General features: G+C 38.7%; 1 protein-coding gene across 1 annotated transcript in view; it reads right to left on the bottom strand.

Annotated features, from left to right (window-relative positions):
• The window catches only part of LOC150081141 (ubiquitin carboxyl-terminal hydrolase 8-like), a 581,739-nt gene that overhangs the window by 502,565 nt on the left and 57,482 nt on the right, over positions 1-21,692 (bottom strand). The window contains exon 4 of the mRNA XM_090381373.1: positions 1,728-1,810. Within this exon, the coding sequence (XP_090237499.1) occupies positions 1,728-1,810 (83 nt within the window). The remainder of the gene's footprint in view (positions 1-1,727; positions 1,811-21,692) is intronic.

Below are 21,692 nucleotides of genomic sequence, written 5' to 3'. Positions count from 1 at the left end.
GAGTTACCCTGAGAGAGAGAGAGAGAGAGAGAGAGAGTCAGAAGTAGAAAGGAATCACCAAGAAAAAGAAGAATGATGATATCCAGCTGAGGACCCTGGGTGCGCCAATCCCATATTCACCAGATGTGAGCCCCTGGGGTTACTTAAATGTTCAGTGAAATGAAATCTGGCTTAAAAACTTCTTTCAATTAGCATTAGAGATTTTCTTGATTTATAGACTCCTTATAACAACATAACTAACAAAGAACAGCTGTAATAAAACAATAAAAAATTGCCCGTTTAATACTGCCTATAAGGAATACATACTATTAATAGGACAAAGCTCTTATGTATATGATTAATATTCTATCGTATTATATTTTTATCCCTTTGAAAATACAGTGGATTCCGGTAATTTGGGCCACTGGTTAATCGGGGCAGCCATTTATTTGGGGCAAATCTTAAAAAACAGAAACCAATCGAGAAAATAGCCAGGGTTTACTTCGCTTAATAGGAACAAAATGCTGTTTAATCGGGGCAGGAGACCACAGCACTGGAGATTACCGTACGATACCACGTACTCCGACAGTACCACGTGATTCGGTTGAAATTCTGGAGGTCACAACCATAAAACAATAAAAACAATTAGCAGTCACCTGTTTGTTGGGCTTTGCTGTTAGTGAAATCTATCATAAACAGACAGTAAACTCGATCTTACTGAATTTGCGATAATACCGACAGCTGGAATTCTGTGGGTTATTATGGTAAAATGTGTTTACACTTCCATGAAATCTTCAATCATATTAAAAAATCGATTTTCAGATCTTCTCTTCATTCCTATTTTTAAAGCTTTGTAACTTGTTACTCCGTTCTCACTTGTGCATATTATTATTATTATTATTAGCTATATGGTGCAAGGAAGCCTGTGGCTTATGCTGCACCAGCCAAAAAAATATTCCCGAGTTACCCAGAGAGAGAGACAGAGAGAGACAGAGAGAGAGAGAGAGAGAGAGAGAGAGAGAGAGAGAGACATAAGTAGAAGGAAATCACCAAGAAAGAGAAGAATGATGATATCCAGCTCAGGACCCTGGGTGTGCCAAACCCATACTCACCAGATGTGAGCCCCTGGGTTTGTGTTACTTGCAATTTGTGGGTGCCGTGTTCTTTGTTATTGACTGCTCATCTTTTTACTGTTTTATATTTTAACCCCCCACCCACAAATTTCAGCGAACAGAAATGTCAACTAGTTCGTATGTACATATTGCAGTATGTATTAATTATTCCGATTATCACGTATATTCTTCCGATTTTCACGTATCATTTAATTTTTTAATTGGTAAGGTAATAAAGGGTAAATTTGTGCTTAATATATCTTTGCTTTTATAGCCTGTGGATAATATTCCTCCTATTTTTGCTAATTAGAATCGCTGTTTAATAGAATTAAAATTCGATTCACAAATGTTATCACAATGACCGGCGTTTACTGTACATCGTATAGTGAACGGTACTTTACTATGGTGAGTTCGTCGTAACGTGATTTGATTGTACAGTGAACTAATTGTAAAGGGGGGGGGAGTACATTGTAACTTCGGATAATTCGGGCAGCCGCTTAATCGGACCATTATGCACTAGTCCCGATGTGTCCCAAATAACCAGAATGGACTGGATTAACATTTCATTTATGAACATTATTAACATTTCATTTATGAACATTATTAACATTTTATTTATAAACCTTAATCGTGTACCTTTTATTTAAGCTTTTCTGTAGTTCTTCGGCTTTTTCTACAGCTTTCAGCATCACTTTTCTTTGGGTCACATTGGGAAAATCCTTTAAAATATTTTGATTTATCATTTATATGTAAATATTACAAAAAAATACTAGAATTTTCACTTTTGAAAAAATACTATGATTGAATGAAAAAAAAAAGTACTAATAGTTTTGGAATTTCAAATGAACATTATAACTGAATTTAATAAGAAATCCACTAGACGAAATGGCACTAAAATGGCATTCAGGCTCGCTATCTGTTACTCATGTTTATTTTAGTGAAAAATTTACTGATTAGCATTAGCATTAGTAGAGGTATATGATGCAAGAAAGTAAGCTTATGCAGCATCAGCCGAAACAAAAAAAAAAAACACTTCCACTTCACCCCTCCGTTCGTTCGAAATACCTGTCCAGCTGAGCCTTAAATTTATTTAGGCTATCAACTTCCACAACAAGGTATGGAAGTCTGTTCCACCAACCAACTACCCGCTGGCTAAAGGCAAATTTCCGCACATCTATCCTACATCTGTCTTTCCTCAATTTGAATTTATGCCCTCTCAGGTGATTATTCTGAGCAATAGGCAGTATCCCATCAGCATTCAGCATGTTCAAATCAGTCAAGGCTTTATACACTTCAATCAGATCACCTCGCAGGTGCCTAGTCTCCAGACATTGTAATTTGCAAAACTTAAGCCTTTCTTCATAAGAGCAACCCTTTGTTCCATTCACTAATCTTGTTGCCCTTCTCTGTACTCGTTCCAGCAGCTCTACATCCTTCTTGAAATGAGGCCTCCAGACCTGTATACAGTACTCAAAGTGCGGCCTGACCATTGCCTTATACAAGGGAATAATCACCTCCCTATCCCTGCTAGAAAAATTCCTGTATATCATTGATAAGACACCATGAGCTACTCTTGTAGCCCATCTGCACTGCTCAGAGAACTTCATATCTGCCTGCACAACCACCCCCAGGTCCTTTTCATTCTCTACCACTGCCAGTGTAGTACCACAGAGTTGATACGTTGCTCTGGGGTTGCTGTTTCCTATATGTAGTACTTTACATTTGTCAATATTAAACTTCATTTACCACCTCTCAGCACATCTGCTGAACTTTTCCAGATCCTGTTGCAGCAGTATTGAGTCAGTAGCATCCTTAACAACCTTTGTATAGTCTGCAAACTTGGACATTAAGCTTGCTATACCATCATCAATATTATTTATAAATACAGAAAACAACAATGGACCCAACACTGAACCCTGAGGGATTCCACTAATAACATTAGTCCACGATGGGCAGTATCCATTAATTACCACTCTCTGTCTTCTGCCACTCAACCATCCCTTTATCCATAGCAACAATTTGCCACCAATGCCACACTGCTCCAATTTGTGCAGCAGTCTTCCATGTGCAACAGTATCAAAAGCCTTTCTAAGATCCAAATAAATAATATCAAAGTTATTCCCTGCATCCAATTCTTTTGTGACTACATCATAGTATCCAATCAAATTGGTCAGGCAAGACTTCCCCTTAACAAAACCATGCTGTGTCTGAGCTATAACTGAATTATTGTCAAGATGATCCTGCAGTGCTTCTTTAACCAGTGCTTCCATTAATGTTCCTGGAACAGAAGTGAAACTCACAGGTCTATAATTACTTGTGTTGGCCTTTGATCCTCCTTTGTGAATTGGGGTTACATTTGCACATCTCCAGTCTGTTGGTACCTCCCCTGAGATCAAGGAAGCTCTCATAATTATGGCTAATGGATTGCTTACTTCCTTTGCTGCCTCCTTTAATATAACTGGATAGATCCCATCCACCCCAGGTGCCTTTCTTGTATTTATCTTCAACAATTTCTCCTCCACTTTACTCTCAATTATTACAAGATCATCTAGCTCACTGCCAGTGTTTACTTCATCTATGGCATTCCCCTTCCTGAATAACTCCTCATGTGTGAATGTAGATGCAAAATATTGATTTAGCTTGTTAGCTACCTGAGCAGGATCATGAACAGTTGAACCAATGATATCAAGTGGACCAATCTGATTCATCCCCTTCCTTCTAGAGTTTACACAAGTAAAGAACTCCTTGCTGTTTTTCTTTGCATCTCTTGCCAAAGATTTCTCATAATCTTTCTCATAAAACAAATCACCAAATCTGATTTGGTGATTTGTTTTACCTATTGTTTGTGATATTGTTTTAGATCACAGATAATTGTGGTATTGTTTTAAACTATCCACATCTGCAAAAGATGTTGGTACAAGAGTAGAAAGTACAGACTGAAAAATAGGAAGTCAGGTAATTGAGAACCAAAGATTTTCAAAAGAAGTGCCAATCAAAATAAGGAAATTTCTAATTCTTTATGTGCAAAATGGTATCAAGCTAAAGGTATTATTAACACATTTGCTGCCACCTATATCTGAGAGAGAGTGATTTCCATGTGAATTGTATGCATTGATGATTATATGCATGAAGCAGCAGTTGTGTTAAGTGTAAAGAGGTTAAAACAAAAAAGCAGAAATTTGTAAAGTACTTTCAAGCAAATAAAATAATTATACTTCATTTAAGCATTTAATTTTCACTCTGTTTTATTTTAATTCTTACAATCTACACATAAATCCATTCCGAATTAATTAAAAATAAAAATAGCACACATCATATAAATTAAAATATTAAATATTACATGACAATAAGATTTCATAAGAAATTATTATTATTATAATTATTAGCCATATGGTACAAGGAAGCCTGAGGCTTATGCTGCACCAGCCAAAAAAAAATTCCTGAGTTACCCAGAGAGAGAGAGAGAAGTAGAAAGGAATCACTGAGAAAGAGAAGAATGATGATATCCAGCTCAGGACCCTGGGTGTGCCAAGCCCATACTTCTTGAAGACAATGACCACCACAGGCAGATTACCCACTAGGTGCACTTTGCGAATCCCTAAGGACTCAAAACACAATATGATAGCAAAAAAAAATTAATAATAATAATTAATCAAATAGACATGAGTAGTGTATAAGCCGTGAAGAAATTTCTAAAATCATCACGTGATAATTTATCACATTTGGCAGTCATTTGAATTTCCCACTACTACGCAATTTCAATTACAGTTTGCTTCAGCCACTCACTAGCGCTACGAAGAACAGCCCATATTGTTTGTAGCAGGTAATGGCAAATGATGCAAGAAAGCAAGCCTATATAACAGCAGACAAAAAAAAACAAAAAAAAAACACAGTTCTAGTTCTCCCTTGAATTTATTCAATCCATCCACTTTCATAACAGATGGAAGCCTCTACAACAATTAACCACCCACTGGCTGAAGGTAAACTTCCACACATCTGTCCTCTTGCAACTATTCTTCCTCAACTTGAATTTATGCCTCCTCATGTGTGTAGTCTTAGCAAAAGGAAAAATCATAGTTAGGGAAGGCCATTACGTGGTTGTTTTCCATGACTATATTTAATAACCGCTCATATACCATGTGAAATTAATAATATAGTTTAAAGTTTATAGCCCAAACCACTATACATTTAAGGTGATGTTTAAGGCATCTTACTGATACCCATCATCAGACTATGCTGCTGACAGACTCCTGCTTACCGATGCTACCAAAACTTGATGTGCGAGTCTCAGTCAACATCTGGGAAGTTAAAATCCCAGAATCATCAGTTGGTAGATCCCATTGTATAGAATTTAAAAACTGTCTGACACCACTGCAGTCACCTTTACGCAAACAAAAAAACTCTTCACTTTACCCTTGATTGTAGTTACATCTTTAAGTAAATTCCACATCAGTGTCACCTAGTGGTTCCTTTATCCGCAAATTCTTTATGTATGAATAATCACTGCTGATAATCAGATCCAGAGTATTACTCTGATTGCCCCTCGAACATGTTGCTGTAGAAAATAATCCTCCAATAAATCCATAAAAGTCTTGCTAACGTGCAAGTGACCAATCGTGGATTCCGGTTATTTGGGCCACCGTTTATTTGGGGCAGCCGTTTATTTGGGGCAAATCTTAAAAAACAGAACCCAATCGAGAAAATAGACAGGATTTACTTCGCTTAATTGGGACAACATGCCGTTTAATCAGGGCAGGAGACCACAGCACTCGAGATTACCCTATGATTGTCTCTGAACGTACCACGTGGTTCGGTCGGATTTCTGGGAGTCACAACCATAAAACAATAAAAACAATCAGCAGTCACCTGTTTATTGGGCTTCTCTGTTAGTGCAATCTATCGTAAATGAATAGGAAACTCAATCTCATTGAATTTGCGATAATACCGACAGCTGAAATTTTGTGGGTTATTATGATGAAATGTGTTGACACTTCCATGAAATTTTGAATCATATAAAAAAATTAATTTAAAGCTTCGTAACTTGTTACTCCGTTCTCACTGGCGTGTATTGTGTTACTTGCAATTTGTGTCCTGTGTTCTTTGTTCTTGATTGTTGTTGTTGTTGTTTGGGGTTTAATGGCGCAAAAGCAACTTCGGCTATATTGCGCCTGTTCAAGTTTTGTTATTTCCTGTTATATTGTTACTGATTTAACATATTAGATATGATTAGTTAAGTTTATTAAGCTGAGGTATGATAAGAGTTCACTGATGTTTGACTTTTCTCCCATAATGAGTTCAAGGCTTAATGGCTCATTTGAATGCGATTTGAAAGCTGATTGGCGGGCAAGTTGGTATCGTGGACATTCTATGATGATGTGCTTCACTGTTAGTGTGGTCAGACACTGAGGGCATTGTGGAGGATCGTCTTTCATTAGGAGGTAAGAGTGTGTTAAATATGTGTGTCCGATGCGAAGCCGGGCGAGGATAACCTCTTCATGTCTGTTTGACCGAAAACTTGATTTCCAGGATTTCTGCTGTTGTTTGATTTGGTATAATTTATTGTTTGTTTGAGATTTCCAGGTCTGCGTCCATATATTTTCAGAGGCTTTTCGATTGATGTTTTTAAAGTCATTGAGCGGTATTTTATGCAAGTGAGAATTTTTGTTAGATGGATGGTTTGCTGCATCATCCGCACGTTCATTGCCGAGTATTCCAGAATGTCCAGGAATCCAAGTGAATCTGACTCTTTGTTTGTTTTCCCGAAGGTGTGATAAGGAGGAAAGAATTTTTCTTACATACGGATGAGATGGATGATCTTCTGTCTGTAAAGCATATATTGCACTTAATGAGTCTGTGAAAATAATACTTTTTACGAGGGAAGTTTTGGCAATGTGATCTAGGGCGACACTTATTGCAAACAATTCAGCACTAAAGATACTGCACTCTATTGGAAGAGACTGTGAGATTATGTTGTTTGGCAATACAACAGCAGCACCAACGTGTGTGGCCGTCTTGGATCCATCAGTATACAGATGAGAATAGTCAGAGAATTGCGTTACATAAGAGGAATGGAGCTGTTTTATATGTTGGCTTGGGATATTGCTCTGTTTCCATTTTATGAGGAACATGTCACAGTCTATTGAACTGAGATTCCATGGTGGAAGGGCTGTGGGGGTATCTTGGTAGATTTTATCCATACTTAAGTTCAATTGTGAGAGTATTTCTTTTAGTCGGATACCTGCAGGTTTGCAGATATTAGGTTTGTTCGTATATAAATTTTCCCATTTCGGTTTATACAGATATTGCCATGTTGGATGTCCAGGAAGGCTTTGAACTTTCGCAGCATAGTTCATAAGAAGAACTTGTCTACGAAGACTGAGTGGGAGTTCATGGATCTCTGTATATAGGCTATACACAGGTGAGGTACGGAAGGCTCCTGAAATAACACGTAATGCATTGTGATGAATTGGATCTAACCAGTTTAACACACTTTTCCTAGCTGAGGAGTAAATGGGAGAACCATAATCTAATTTAGATCTTATCATTGCACGATAAACATGCAAAAGTGAATATCGATCTGCTCCCCATGTCATGGCTGATACAGCTCGTAGAATGTTTAATTTTTTTAGGCACATTGTACGCAGATATTTTATGTGTTCTAGGAAATTTAATTTTTGATCCATGATTAGTCCTAGTAGCCGGATACTCTGTTTCAGTGGAATTTGTTGATTGCTTATCCTTAGTTCTGGATCAGGATGCATCTTTCGTTTTCTGCAGAAGTGTATTGCCGCTGTCTTTTGTACTGAAATTCGATATCCATTATAGATGGACCAGGATTCTATTTTGTTAATAGCACATTGGAGCTGCCTCTCAATTGTCCGCATATTCTGTGAGTGACATGATATGGTGAGGTCGTCAGCATATAGGTAGGTTTCAATTGTTGCTGGAATAACTTCTGTTACTGGGTTTATTTTGATAGCGAAAAGGGTTGCACTGAGGACTGAGCCTTGGGGGACCCCCTGTTCTTGATTGTATATTAGAGACAGGATATGATGGTAGCGGACTTGAAAAGTTCTTTTGGTCATGAAATTCTGAAGGAACTTCGGTAGATGGCCTCGAAGACCTAATTTGTGCAATTCGTGAAGGATACCATATCTCCACGTGGTATCGAACGCCTTTTCAATATCAAGGCATATCATTACAAGGTGTTCGTTTCGGAGAAAGGCATTGCGAATATTTGATTCAGCTTTTGTCATTATGTCTATTGTGGATCTATTTTTCCGAAAACCATATTGACTAGGACTAAGGAGGTTATGGAAATCAAGAAACCATGTTAACCGAGCGTTCACCATTTTTTCTAAAATTTTACCTAGACAGCTAGTGAGCGCGATGGGACGATAATTATATGGATTTGAATGGTCCTTCCCAGGTTTTGGAAAGGCCAGTACAAACGAATGTCGCCAAGAGTCTGGATATGTATCCTCAAGGTATATCCTATTATATAGCAGTAACAGCATGTATAAAGCATTTTTATGGAGGTGTTTGATCATTTGATAGTGGATTCCATCCGGACCTGCTGCACTTTCTTTAGATTTAGCTAGGGCTTTATGCAATTCATTTATAGTGAAGGATTGATTGTATGAAATCTCATGAGCTGCATGAAAATTAATTTTGTATTTTTCCATTTGAACTTTATATGTTTGAAAGATTGGTCTGTATGACGTTGTTGCTGACAATTCCTCAAATGTTTCTCCTAGTAGATTTGCAATTTTTTCTGGATCAGTTATGTCATGACCTTTCCAGCTTATGATCGGTTTAGGGACGGTTGTATATTTGCCTGAAATTTGTCGAATTTTGTTCCATATTATTCTGCTGTCCATATTTCTATTAATTTTGCTTGCAAAAGATATCCAGGATTCTTTCTGAGATTTCCGGCGTATATAGCGTGATTTTGCTCTGGCTTTCTTATATTTTATGAGATTAGTGGTGGTGGGATACTTTCTGAATTGATTCCAAGCCTTATTTTTTTCTTTCTTTGCTTCCAAGCATTCTTCATTCCACCACTGCTTGTAATGTTTATGAGACTGGTGAGCTGTCTTTGGTATTGCAATGTTTGCTGCAGAAATTATTTGGTTTGTGATATGAGTAACAGCATTATTGATATCAGTATGTCTTATGATTTTCTCATCTAAGGAAGCAGCATATTGGTATTTTTCCCAGTTTGCTTTGCAAAATTTCCATTTTATACCTCTTATAGGTTGCTGTACATCATTTGCTAGTAGGTGACAAACAACTGGGTAATGATCACTGCTATAGGGATCATCGGAAACAGACCAGTCAAGGAGAGGAAAGAGAGCTGGGGAACAGATGGTGAGATCAATTGCAGAGGTAGTCCCTGTTGGTAAGTGGACATGGGTGTGAGTACCTGTGTTTAAGAGTGTTAGGTTCCTATTATTTATAAGTTTTTCAATCATCTGTCCTCTTTTGTCTGTACGAAGTGATCCCCAGATGATATGATGCCCATTAAGGTCCCCCATCAAACAAAAAGGAGATGGTAATTGTTCAATTAAATCCTCAAATTCTTGCAGTGTATACGCATGATTAGGTGGAAGGTAGAGAGAAATCATAGTCAAGGAAATTCCAGTCACGATGCGTACTGCGACTGCTTCAAGGGGTGTTTGTAGTTGAATATGCTTGGATGGAACATTAGAGTCAACAAGAATGGCGACTCCTCCATGACCTGTATTGGTTTTTCGGTCTTGCCTATATAGATTGTAGTTCTTGATTGAAATACTTATGTGCGGAGTTAGGTTTGTTTCTTGCAAACAGATACTTGCAGGAGCATGTACGGAAATTAGATCTTTGATATCGCTTAGATTACTTCGACAGCCACGACAATTCCATTGTAGAAGTGTACGCATTATTTGGGTTTAGTACTTGATTCAGATGACTTACGATGAGCTGCTTGTTTTAATCGATCTGTTTTGATTTTTTCTTTTCTGGGGAAGCTTGGTCGGCCACCACTGTCCATGTCATCATTTGCGTAAAGTTCCAGAACTGGTTCATCATCTTTCTCCTTTTCATCAATATCCATAGTGTCAGTATTTTTTTGTGTTTTTTCTACAGATTTGGTGGAATTTGTACTGCTTGTTGGTGTTGGATCTTCAGCATCTGGTGGGATTACAATGGGTGTATTAATTGCCTGGTCAACTTTTTGTTTTGTTTGTAGAAGAAGATTACGTGCCCAATCTGCTATTGAGATGTTAGGTGGGACTGTGATGTCAGTCTGTATTGCAATTACCTTTGTTTTCTGCACTGTAGTTGCTGGTGTTGCTGCTGCTGCTGCATATGATCTCACTGCTGGAAGTAGTGGTATCTGCTTTTTGGCTTCTTGATATGTTATCTTATGTTCAGTTTTATATTTTTGAACTTGCTTTTCTCTTTTCCATATATTACAGTCTCTGGAATAGGCAGGGTGGTCTCCTTTGCAGTTTGGGCAGTGAGGAGACTGTGTATTGCATTCTTTACTGGTATGTTCTTTTGAGCCACAAGTGGCACAAATAGCTTGTCCTCTGCATACTGTTTGGGAATGGCCATATTTTTGACATTTGAAGCATCTTAATGGATTGGGGATGTATGGTTTTACCTGGCAATTCAGGTACCCGGCTTTGACTGATGATGGTAGAGTTGGAGTACTGAAAGTAAGTATGATGGTGCGGGTTGGAATGAGGTTTCCATCCTTTTTAATAAGGATTCTTTTGGCATGTATGACATTCTGGTTTTGTAGCTCTTGTACGATTTCTTCTTCAGAGCTGTTTAGGAGGTCCCATTCCACGATAACCCCTTTAGATGAATTTAAAGTGGCGTGTGGAGTGACTTTGATGGGAATCCCTCCAAAAGTTTTGGTTTCAAGAAGAAGCTCAGAATGTCGATGATTTGTCGATTCTATCAGAAGGTCGCCTGATTTCAAGCGGCGAACCATTTTCGGTGGACCAGCTATATGTTCTAGACACCTTTGTATAACAAAGGGAGAAAGTTTACTAACTGGTTGGTCTGATAGGGAATGAATAATTAGAAAGAGTGGCGAGATGGTTTGGGTCACATCTTTCTTTTGTCTTTTGGCAGTAGATGGATTAGGATCATCTTGCTGCCGATTATGATCAGTTTGATCCATAATTCCAGGAGAAGTCTGGTTTGTCAAGTCCATTGTTGCTCCTTTTAGCCCTGAAAGGATGATTTTTCCTTTCAGGTTTCCGGCCCCACCACGGGGAGGCAGGAGCAGTGCCACCTAGTGACCAAGCGGCTGACGGATTAGTTTGTTAGTAAGAAAATGGATAAATATCCTAAAAAAGAAAGGTGATTTTCCTTCCTGGGTTCTACTTAAAATCTGCTAAGTGAAGAACCACTTACAATGAACTGAGAATAAGTGAGCGGCTAGAAATGAAACAGAACAAAATCACTTGGAAGGATCACTTTAGAATTCGCTTAAGAAAAATCGCTTGGTCCCTATCGCTTGGCACTTGGGGCCTTGTTCTTGATTGCTTATCATTTTACTGTTTTAAATTTTAACCCCCACACACAAATGTCAGTGAACAGAAATGTCAACTAGTTCTAGTTGACATTTCTGTTCACTGACACAGTACATATTAATTATTCCGATTATCACGTATATTCTTCCGATTTTCACGTATCATTTAATTTTTTAATTGGTAAGGTAAGGTAATAAAGGGTGAATTTGTGCTTAATATGTCTTTACTTTTATAGCCTATGGATAATATTCCTCCTATATTCGCTCATTAGAATCGCTGTTTAATAGAATTAAAATTCAATTCACAAACATGATCACAATGACCGGTGCTTACTACACATCATATAGTAAGCGGTACTTTACTATAGTGACTCCATCGTAACATGATTTGATTGTACAGTGAACCAATTGTAAAGCGAGGGTCCATTGTATTTTAACTATTTACGTGAAACTTCGGATAACTGGAGCATCCACTTAATCGGGCACAAATGCACTACCACTCAGTTTTCTCAAGCTACTAAATGTATTAAACACATCTATCAGATCACCTGGAAGGTGCCTAATCTCCAGACAATGCAATTTGCAGAACTAAAGCCTTCAATTCTAGCCTATAGAACTACTGCTTCTATTAGAATGAGCAGCAGCCTGGAAGGAAAAGGTAATGGAGATTTCCAGGACTGCTTGGAGTCATAGTGAAACAAATAAATACATGGGCTGTGTTTGGGTTACTAAGAGTAGGAACAGGTAGTAGTAGTAGTGGCATGTGATGCAAGAAAGCAAGTGTATGAGCTTATGCAGCATCACCCAAAAAAAAAAAAAAAAATCACACCATTCCCTCCAAATGCCTGTCCAGTTCCTCCTTAAATTTATTCAACCTATCAACTTACACAACGACAAATGGAAGTTCGTTCCAGCAATTAACCACCTGCTGGCTAAAGGCAAATTTCCGCACATCTATTCTACATCTATCTTTTCTTAATTTGAATTTATGCTCCATTAGGTTCGTAATCTGAACAAGTGGAAGGATCCCATCAGAATTCAGCGTGCTCAACCCATTCAAGGCCTTATACACTTCAATCAGATCACCGTACAGGTGCCTAGTCTCCAGCCACTGCAATTTGCAGAACTTAAGCCTCTCTTGGTAAGAGGATCCCTTCATTCCCCTCACCAATCTTGTTGCCCTTCTCTGTACACATTCAAGTAAATCTACATCGTTCCTAAAATGAGGCCTCCAGACCTGTACGCAGTACTCAAGGCGTGGCCTGACCATTGCCTTATTTTTTTTTTTTTTAATGAGAACCCCAAACACGAGAGGTATTAGAACCTATAGTACTTAGTACCGTGCTTGGGTTGGAGGTTGAGAAGACGAAAGAAGATATTTGTTGATATTGGACTTGAACTTCTGTAGATTGTAACTTTCAGGAAATATGTATGAAGGAAGGTTGTTCCAGAAAACGGCAGTTGAATGAATAAATGAGGAAGATGAAAAGTTGGTTCTGTGGGTTTGAAGTTGGACAGTAAATGGATGTTGGCTGGTGGCAGCACGTGTTCGGACTGTTTTGAAAGAGAGAGCGGGAATTATAGAAGCCAATTCAGAAGAACAGTGCCCATGGAAGTATCTGTAGAAGAGGCATGCAGCAGAAACAGTGTGTCTATGAGAAAGCGAGTAGAGAGACTCTGTTAGAGATGAATCATTAATTAACCGAACTGCCCTCTTCTGAATGGAATCAAGAAGCCTGAGAGAGGTTTTGGGGGCACAACCCCAGATGTGGGAACAATATTCCATGGCAGGGCGGATTTGCAATTTATACAGAGTGAGCAGCTGTTTGGGAGAAAAGTAACGCCGAGAGCGAAAGAGAAAACCAAGTTTTTTAGATGCAGAGGAAGCAATATTTGTAATGTGCTTGTGCCAAGAGAGATTAGAAGTCAGGGTAATCCCCAAAGGAGATATATCATTTTGCCTAGAAATCGGAGTGTCCCTAAAGGTAAGCATAGGAGCAGAAGAATCCTTTTTGCGAGATATAAGACAGGATTTTTGCGAGATATAAGACAAGATTGAGTTTTAGAAGGGTTAAAATCAACTAAGTTGTCTTTGTCCCACTCGAGAATTACCTGAAGATCGGCATTTAAGGAATTAGCAGAAGATTTTCGAGAACTTGAAGCTGATTGAGCTGGACAAGGTTTCTCAAAATGGAAAGTTGAATGCAATGTGCTATTATCGGCAAAACTATGGATAGGATTTCCAGTCAATGGGAGAAGGTCATTGATATACAAGAGGAAAAGAGTGAGGGAAAGAACTGAACCTTGGGGGACACCGGCATTAGTGGAGAAGTTAGAAGACAGAGAGCCATCTACCATCACCCACAGTGAGCGATCTGAGAGAAAACTGGATAACCAATTACTAAAAACAGTTGGCAAACCATAAGATGGAAGATTGTTTAGAAGACCTTTATGCCAAACACGATCAAAAGCCTTTGAGATGTCAAGAGCAACTACTTGTGTTTCACCGAACCTTTCCATTGAATTAGTCCATAAATGGGTAACATAAGCCAGAATATCACCAGTGGATCGACACTGATGGAATCCATACTGGCGATCATTGATCAGATGGAAGGATTTTTTTAGGTAGTTTAAAAGTTGGCGGTTAATTGATTTCTCCATTACTTTAGAAAGAGTAGAAGTAATTGCAATGGGACGGAAATTGGATGGGAGGGATTTGTCACCCTTTTTAGGAACTGGCTGGATATGAGCAAATTTCCAAGCAGCAGGAAAAACACCTTTGGAATAAGAAAGTGAAAAAAGGCAGCAAAGAATTGGAGTAAGTTCAGGAGCAGAGGGACAATCACCTCCTTTTCCCTGCTAGCAAAATTCCAATATATCATTGACTAAAAAAAAACCCCATGACCTGCCCTGGCAGCATTAATCAGAAAACTTCATATCTGACTGCACAATTACTCCCAGGTCTTTTTTGTTTTCTACCACCTTAAGTGTAGTACCACACAGTTGGTACGTTTCTCTGGGGTTACTTCTACCCATATGCAGTACTTTGCATTTGTCAAGGTTAAACTTCAGTTGCCACTTCTTAGCCCATCTGCCCAAATTATCTAGATCCTGTTGCAGTAGCACACTGCCATTACTGTCATTAACAACCCTGCCAACCTTTGTATCATCTGCAAACTTCGACATTAAGCCTGATATACCTTCATCAATATCATTGATAAATATACCAAACAGTGGACCGAACACCAAACCCTGTGGTACTCCACTAAAAACATTAGTCTCCGAAGAGCAGCACCCATTGATTACCACCATCTGTCTTCTCCCACTTAACCATCCTTTTATCCATTGTAGCAACTTACCCTTAATACCATTCTGCTCCAATTTGTACAATAGTCTTCCATGCGCAACAGTGTCAAAAGCTTTCCTGAAATCCAAATATATGATATCAAACTTATTTTTTGCATCCAATTCCTTTGTAACCACATCATAATATCCTATCAAATTTGTCAGACAAGACTTTCCCTTAACAAACCCATGCTGTGTCTGAATTATTGCTGCAGTCTTGTCTATATGATCCTGTAATGCATCTTTAACCAGTGGAACCGAAGTTAAACTAACTGGTCTGTAATTACTCGTATCACCCTTTGATCCCCCTTTGTGAATTGGGGGTACATTTGCACATCTCCAGTCAGTGGGAACCTCCCCTGAGTCCAAGGTTGCTCTCATAATTATGGCTAAGGGTTTGCTTAGTTGCTTTGCCGCCTCCTTTAATATAACTGGATAGATTCCATCCACCCCAGGTGCTTTTCTTATGTTTAACTTCGACAATTTCTCCTCCACTTTGCTTTCAGTTATTACAAAATCATTAAGTATCCTGCAACAATTTGATAACCTTCTGCCATTTTCAAACCTTAATAATTCCTCATTTGTGAATGTAGATGCAAAATACTCATTCAGTTTGTTTGCTATCTGAGCAGGATCATCAACAGTCGAACCATCGATGTCAAGTGGACCAATCAGATTCATTCCCTTCCTTTTAGAATTTATATAAGTAAAGAAATCCTTGCTGTTTTCCTTAGCATCTTTCGCCAAGGATTTCTCGTAATCTGCCTTCGCCTGCCTAACCTCCTTTGTGACCTGATTACAGATTAGCTTATATCTGCCATAGGCTTCTGAGTTGCTTGATAATTTATATGCATCCCATGCATTTTTCTTCTCTGCTACGAGTCTCATTAGTTCATTAGATAACCATTTAGGCCTAAACCTTGAACAATATTTCTTAATAGGTATGAAACGTTTTGTAGCTTCGACTATTAATTCCTTGAATGCTTCCCACTTAGAATTTACTGTTGGTAACATCGTCAGTTGATCCTACTGTACAGAATTTAAAAACTGTCGGAGACCACTGTACTCACCTTTACGGAAGCAAAAACCCTTTCCTTTACCCCTGATGGTAATTAAATCTTCAAGTAAATCCCACATCAGTGCACTGTGATCACTGCCACCTAGTGGTTCCTTTATCTGCAGATTCTTAATACATGATTGATCACTGCTGATAACCAGATCAAGCGTATTACTTTCTCTGGTGGCCTCTCGAAAATGCTGCTGCAGAAAACAATCATCCAATAATTCTACAAAAGTCTGACTAGTGTGTGAGTGACCAACCCACAAGTTCCAGTCAATATCTGGGAAGTGAAAATCCCCAATTATAAGACATTCCGATTTATTAGCCACTCTATTTCTCTGTATAATTGTTCACTGTACTCATTCGAGTCATTAGGCTTATAACACACTCTTATTTTTGTTTCGCAGTGCTTATGTCACACCAAACTGACTCAACACTGCACTGTTCATCTATATCAACTGGATGCACTTCTTTTGATTTTATGTTTTTCTTAATTAACAGCATAACACCTCCTCCCTTTCTATCCTCTCTATCCTTTCTGTACACATTGTACTCCCCAAATTCCAGTTCAGCATTCCTTATATCTGTGTGACACCACGTCTCTGCTATCCCAACAATATCCGCCTCTGATGTCTTGACCAACACTTCAAATTCATCAAATTTATTTACTATACTTCTAGCATTGGTATACATGCAAGCACACATGCTCCTACTCCTATTCCTAGTTACACTAACACATAACATATACCCACCTATTTCAGGATGACTGCCATCCGTCCCTGAAACCCCCCAACACCCCATGCTCCAGGTCGCTACTTATTCTAATAGAAGTTGTGCAAGAATCACCTTCACCTCTGCCTACGGCTAATGTTTAACTATTAGCCCTTGTATCCCCCCAAGCTATCAGTTTTCCGACCCACCTAACACTGCCTCGATAGCATCAGCAAATATTCTTGCACCCTTTCTATTTAAGTAGAAAGGGTGCACCTAAATAGAAAGTAGTTTCTATTTAGGTGCATGTATACCAATGCAAGGAGTATAGTTAATCTATTTGATGAGCTTGCAGGTGCTCACATTTGGTGAGTATGGACTTGGCACACCCAGGGTCCTAAGCTGGATATCATTATTCTTCTCTTTCTTGGTGATTCCCTTCTACTTTTGGCTCGCTCTCTCTCTCTCTCTCTCTCTCTCTCTCTCTCTCTCTCTCTCTCTCTCTCTCTCTTGGGGTAACTTGGCAATTTTTTTTTTTTCTTTTGGCTGGTGCAGTATAAGCCTCAGGCTTCCCTGCATCATATAGCTAATAATAATAAAGTCAAGGCATCAAAGGCAGATATTGTTATATATTAGAGACGTGGTGTCACACCGATATAAGCAGTGCAGAATTGGAATTTGGGGAATACAATGTGTTCAAAAAGGATAGACAGGACAGGAAGGGAGGAGGAATTATGCTGTTAGTTAAGAAACAAAATCTAAAATCTAAGGAAGTGCATCCAATTGATGTTGGTGGACAATGCAGTCTTGTTTGGTGTGAAATAAGCACTGGCAAAGGAAAAATGAGAGTAGGTGTGTGTTATAGGCCTAATGAATCTGATGAGTATAATGAGAATTGTGCAGAGAAATAGAGTGGGCCAGTAAATCAGAATGTCTTATAATGTGAGATTGTAACTTTCCAGATATTGATTGGAACTTGTGGATTGGTCACTCACACACTAGCAAGACTTCTGTGGATTTATTGGATGACTGTTTTCTACAGCAACATGTTCGAGAGGCACCAGAGGGAGTAATACTCTTGATCTGATTATCAGCAGTGATTATTCATGCATTAAGAATTTGCAGATAAAGAAACCACTGGGTGAGAGTGATCATAATGTACTGATGTGAGAATTACTTAGCATTAGCATTAGTAGAGGCATTTGATGCAAGAAAGCAAACTTATGCAGCATCAGCCAAAAAAAAAAAATAAAATAAAATAAAATAAAAAATAAATCATTCGAAATACCTGTCCAGCTGAGCCTTAAACTTATTTAGGCTATCAACTTCCACGACAAGGGATGGAAGTCTATTCCACTAACCAACCACCCGCTGGCTAAAGGCAAATTTCCTCATGTCTATCCTACATCTGTCTTTTCTCAATTTGAATTTATGCCCTCTCAGGTGATTATTCTGAGCAAGAGGAAGAATCCCATCAGCATTGAGCATGCTCAAACCATTCAAGGCTTTATACACCTCTATCAGATCACCTCACCGGTGCCTAATCTCCAGACACTGTAATTTGCAAAACTTAAGCCTTTCTTCATAAGAGCACCCCTTTGTTCCATTCACTAATCTTGTTGCCCTTCTCTGTACTCGTTCCAGCATCTCTACATCCTTCTTGAAATGAGGCCTCCAGACCTGTATACAGTACTCTAGGTGTGGTCTGACCATTGCCTTATACAAGGGAATAATCACCTCCTCATCCCTGCTAGAAAAATTCCTATATATCATCGACAATACACCATGAGCTACTCTTTGCAGCCCGTCTGCACTGCTCAGAAAACTTCATATCTGCCTTCATATCTTCATACTTAAAGATGTAACTACCATCAAGGCTAAAGGGAAGGGCTTTTGCTTTTGTAAAGGTGACTACAGAGGTCTCAGACAGTTTTTAAATTCTGTACAGTGGGATCAACTGATGATGTTATCAATATTGAATTCTAATTGGGAAGCCTTCAGGGACTTAATTTTGGAGACTACTAAGCTTTTCATAGAGGGGCTTAGAGGGGAACAGGTGTCCTGTGTGTTATCAGACACTCAGCCTAAAACACTGATAGAGCCAATATCTCTCTATTACAGAAGATTGAGGAGAAGTCCGGTTGGCCTTCCTCCCTAAAATCCACTCATGCACACCGTCTCGATGGTAAGCCCTGTTACGTCACTTAGGTGGCAATGAACGTGTAGAGCGGTTCGCTTCAAGATGCCTGGTCAGCGTGAAGAGGAAAAGACCAAACCCTCCAGCATATGACAGCACGACAAAACAAATGGCCCTCAGTCCCCAGCAGCTTTCGCTCTCCCTCTTACGGCAGCGAGAGGATCAGAGTGGAAGCAGGGGAGGCTAAGAATCTCTGGGTACGACCAGGCTGCCATGCACGAAAACTGAACTCGACCTGTTATAACATAAGATCACTCATCGGTGAAGACAGGATATTAGAGCTGGAAAAGGAATTAGAAAATGTGAATTGGAATATCATCGGTTTGGCTGAAACAAGAAGAAGAAATGAATCACTTATAAGTTTATCAAGTGGAAATCTGCTGTACACCAATGGAAACAGTGAAAGGAGTGAAGGTGGAGTTGGGTTTCTGGTCCATAAAGATTTTTAAAACAACATTTTGGAATTCAAAAGTACATCAACAAGGGTGTCAAGACTAATACTCAAGATTTCTAAGAGGTAAAAGCTAAAGATTATAATGATTTATGCACCAACATCGAGCCATGATGATGAAGAGGTTGAAGAAATGTACACCGAAATTGAGAGTCTTCTAGATGAGCAGAAAACACACTACACAATGGGGGACTTCAATGCTAAGGTTGGAAAAAGGCAAAACAGCACAGAAAGAGGGACTATAGGTAATTTTGGAATTGATGAAAGAAATAAAAGAGGTGAAAGACTTATGGAATTTTCAGAATCTCAAGGACTGTCAGTAACGAACACTTTTTTCAAGAAAAGGGTGAACAGAAAGTGGACATGGAAGAGTCCAAATGGATTAACAACTAATGAAATCGACTTCATCCTCACTAACAGAAGATATATTGTGAATGATGTTACCGTCCTGAATAAGGTAAATGTTGGAAGTGATCACAGAATGGTAAGATGTACACTTGATATAGATGTAGGAAAGGAAAGGAAAAAACTGACTCCAGTAAATAATACAGAGGTCTTTGAGATAACAGAGGAGGAGAAAAAGCAGTATGTACTGGAACTTAAGAACAAGTTTGAGATTCTGCAGACTGCTCAGGACCAAGATATCGACGAGGAATATTACAACTTTCTGAAAGTGATAAAGCCCAAGAAACATGTAGGGAAAAAGAAATCCAAAGAAGAAAAAAATAGTCAAGAAACACTTGTCACGATGAACCGAAGACGACAAATGAAGAGGAAGAAAAAGAATGAGAGGGAGAAAATTGAGTACACTGAGTTATGCAAAGCCATTAGAAAGAGACTCAGAGAGGACATAAGAAGATTTAACACAAGAAAAGTAGAACAAGCATTAAGGGAAAACAAAGGATTTAAATCAGCAGCCATGAGCAGTAATACAGAAAGACAAATGATACTGAAACTGAAGAATACCGATGGTGTACTTATAAACAGCAGAGAAGGCAATAGCACAAGACTACTATAGAGAATTATACAAGGAGCGAGGGAATGATACCAGCAGTGGGGAAGATGGATTGCAAAGTAGCAACACATACGACATACCCGATATTCTTCCTGATGAGGTAGGAACATGCATTGAAGAAAATGAAGAATCAGAAAGCCCCTGGGGAAGATGAAGTTACTGCAGAGTTGTTAAAATTGGGAGGAAGAGACATAACACAAAAACTGGCAAGGCTCTTCACAAAGTGCATTAGAAAAGGTGTGACGCCTAAGCAGTGGAATAATGCAATCATAGTTTTGCTGCATAAGAAAGGAGATAAATCAGAAATTGGAAATTACAGACCAATTAGCTTGTTATCCCACATCTACAAGTTGTTCACAAGGGTCATTACTAACAGATTAGAAAGAATACTTGATGAGAATCAACCGAAAGAGCAAGCTGGCTTTAGGACAGGATTCTCAACTATGGATCACCTTCACGTAATATCACAGCTAATGGAGAAAGCAAATGAATATAAAACACCATTATGCCTGGCATTTGTGGATTATGAAAAGGCATTTGACTCCATACAACATAAGGCAATGTTTCGGGCACTGGAAAGACAAAGCATAGATATCCCATATATTATGATTTTGAAGAAAATATATGAGAGTGCTACCTCCTTTATTAGACTAGACAAAGACAGTAGCAAATTTAAAATTGAGAAAGGAGTTCGATAAGGAGACACAACCGAAGCTGTTTATTGCTGCCCTTGAGGAAGCTTTCAGAAGATTAGACTGGTCGCAGAAAGGAGTCAATGTGAACGGAGAGTACCTAAACCATTTACGATTTGCAGATGACATTGTGGTCATAAGCCACGATCTCAAAGAATTAGAGGAAAATCTTAATCAGTTATGCAGCGTTAGTGAGGATTTTGGACTAAAGATGAATATGGCTAAAACAAAAGTAATGATGAACAAGTATGCCACAGAAAGGGAAATAATGATTGAAGGAGCAGTAATTGAAAAGGTGGAGTCATATACTTATCTGGGACAAGTTATTAGCTGTAATAATGATAAATGGCTGGAAGTCAAGAGAAGAATAAATTTTGGATGGATAGCATTCAGGAAATATAGTCACATACTGAAGAGCAATATCCCAGTTTATCTGAAATGTAAAATAATGAACCAATGTATACTCCCCACCATGACTTATGGAAGTGAAACTTGGGCACTCACCAAAAGAATGGAAGAGAAGCCAAGAACTACACAGCGAAGAATGGAACGAATTATATTGGGAATCAGACTTTTAGATAAGAAGAGAAACACATGGATTA

The sequence above is a fragment of the Mastigoproctus giganteus genome, chromosome 9 (assembly GCF_048544385.1).
Source record: "Mastigoproctus giganteus isolate SK-2022 chromosome 9, ASM4854438v1, whole genome shotgun sequence".
NCBI classification, from domain to species: Eukaryota; Metazoa; Arthropoda; class Arachnida; order Uropygi; family Thelyphonidae; genus Mastigoproctus; species Mastigoproctus giganteus.
This window is presented reverse-complemented; position numbering and strand designations above follow the sequence as displayed.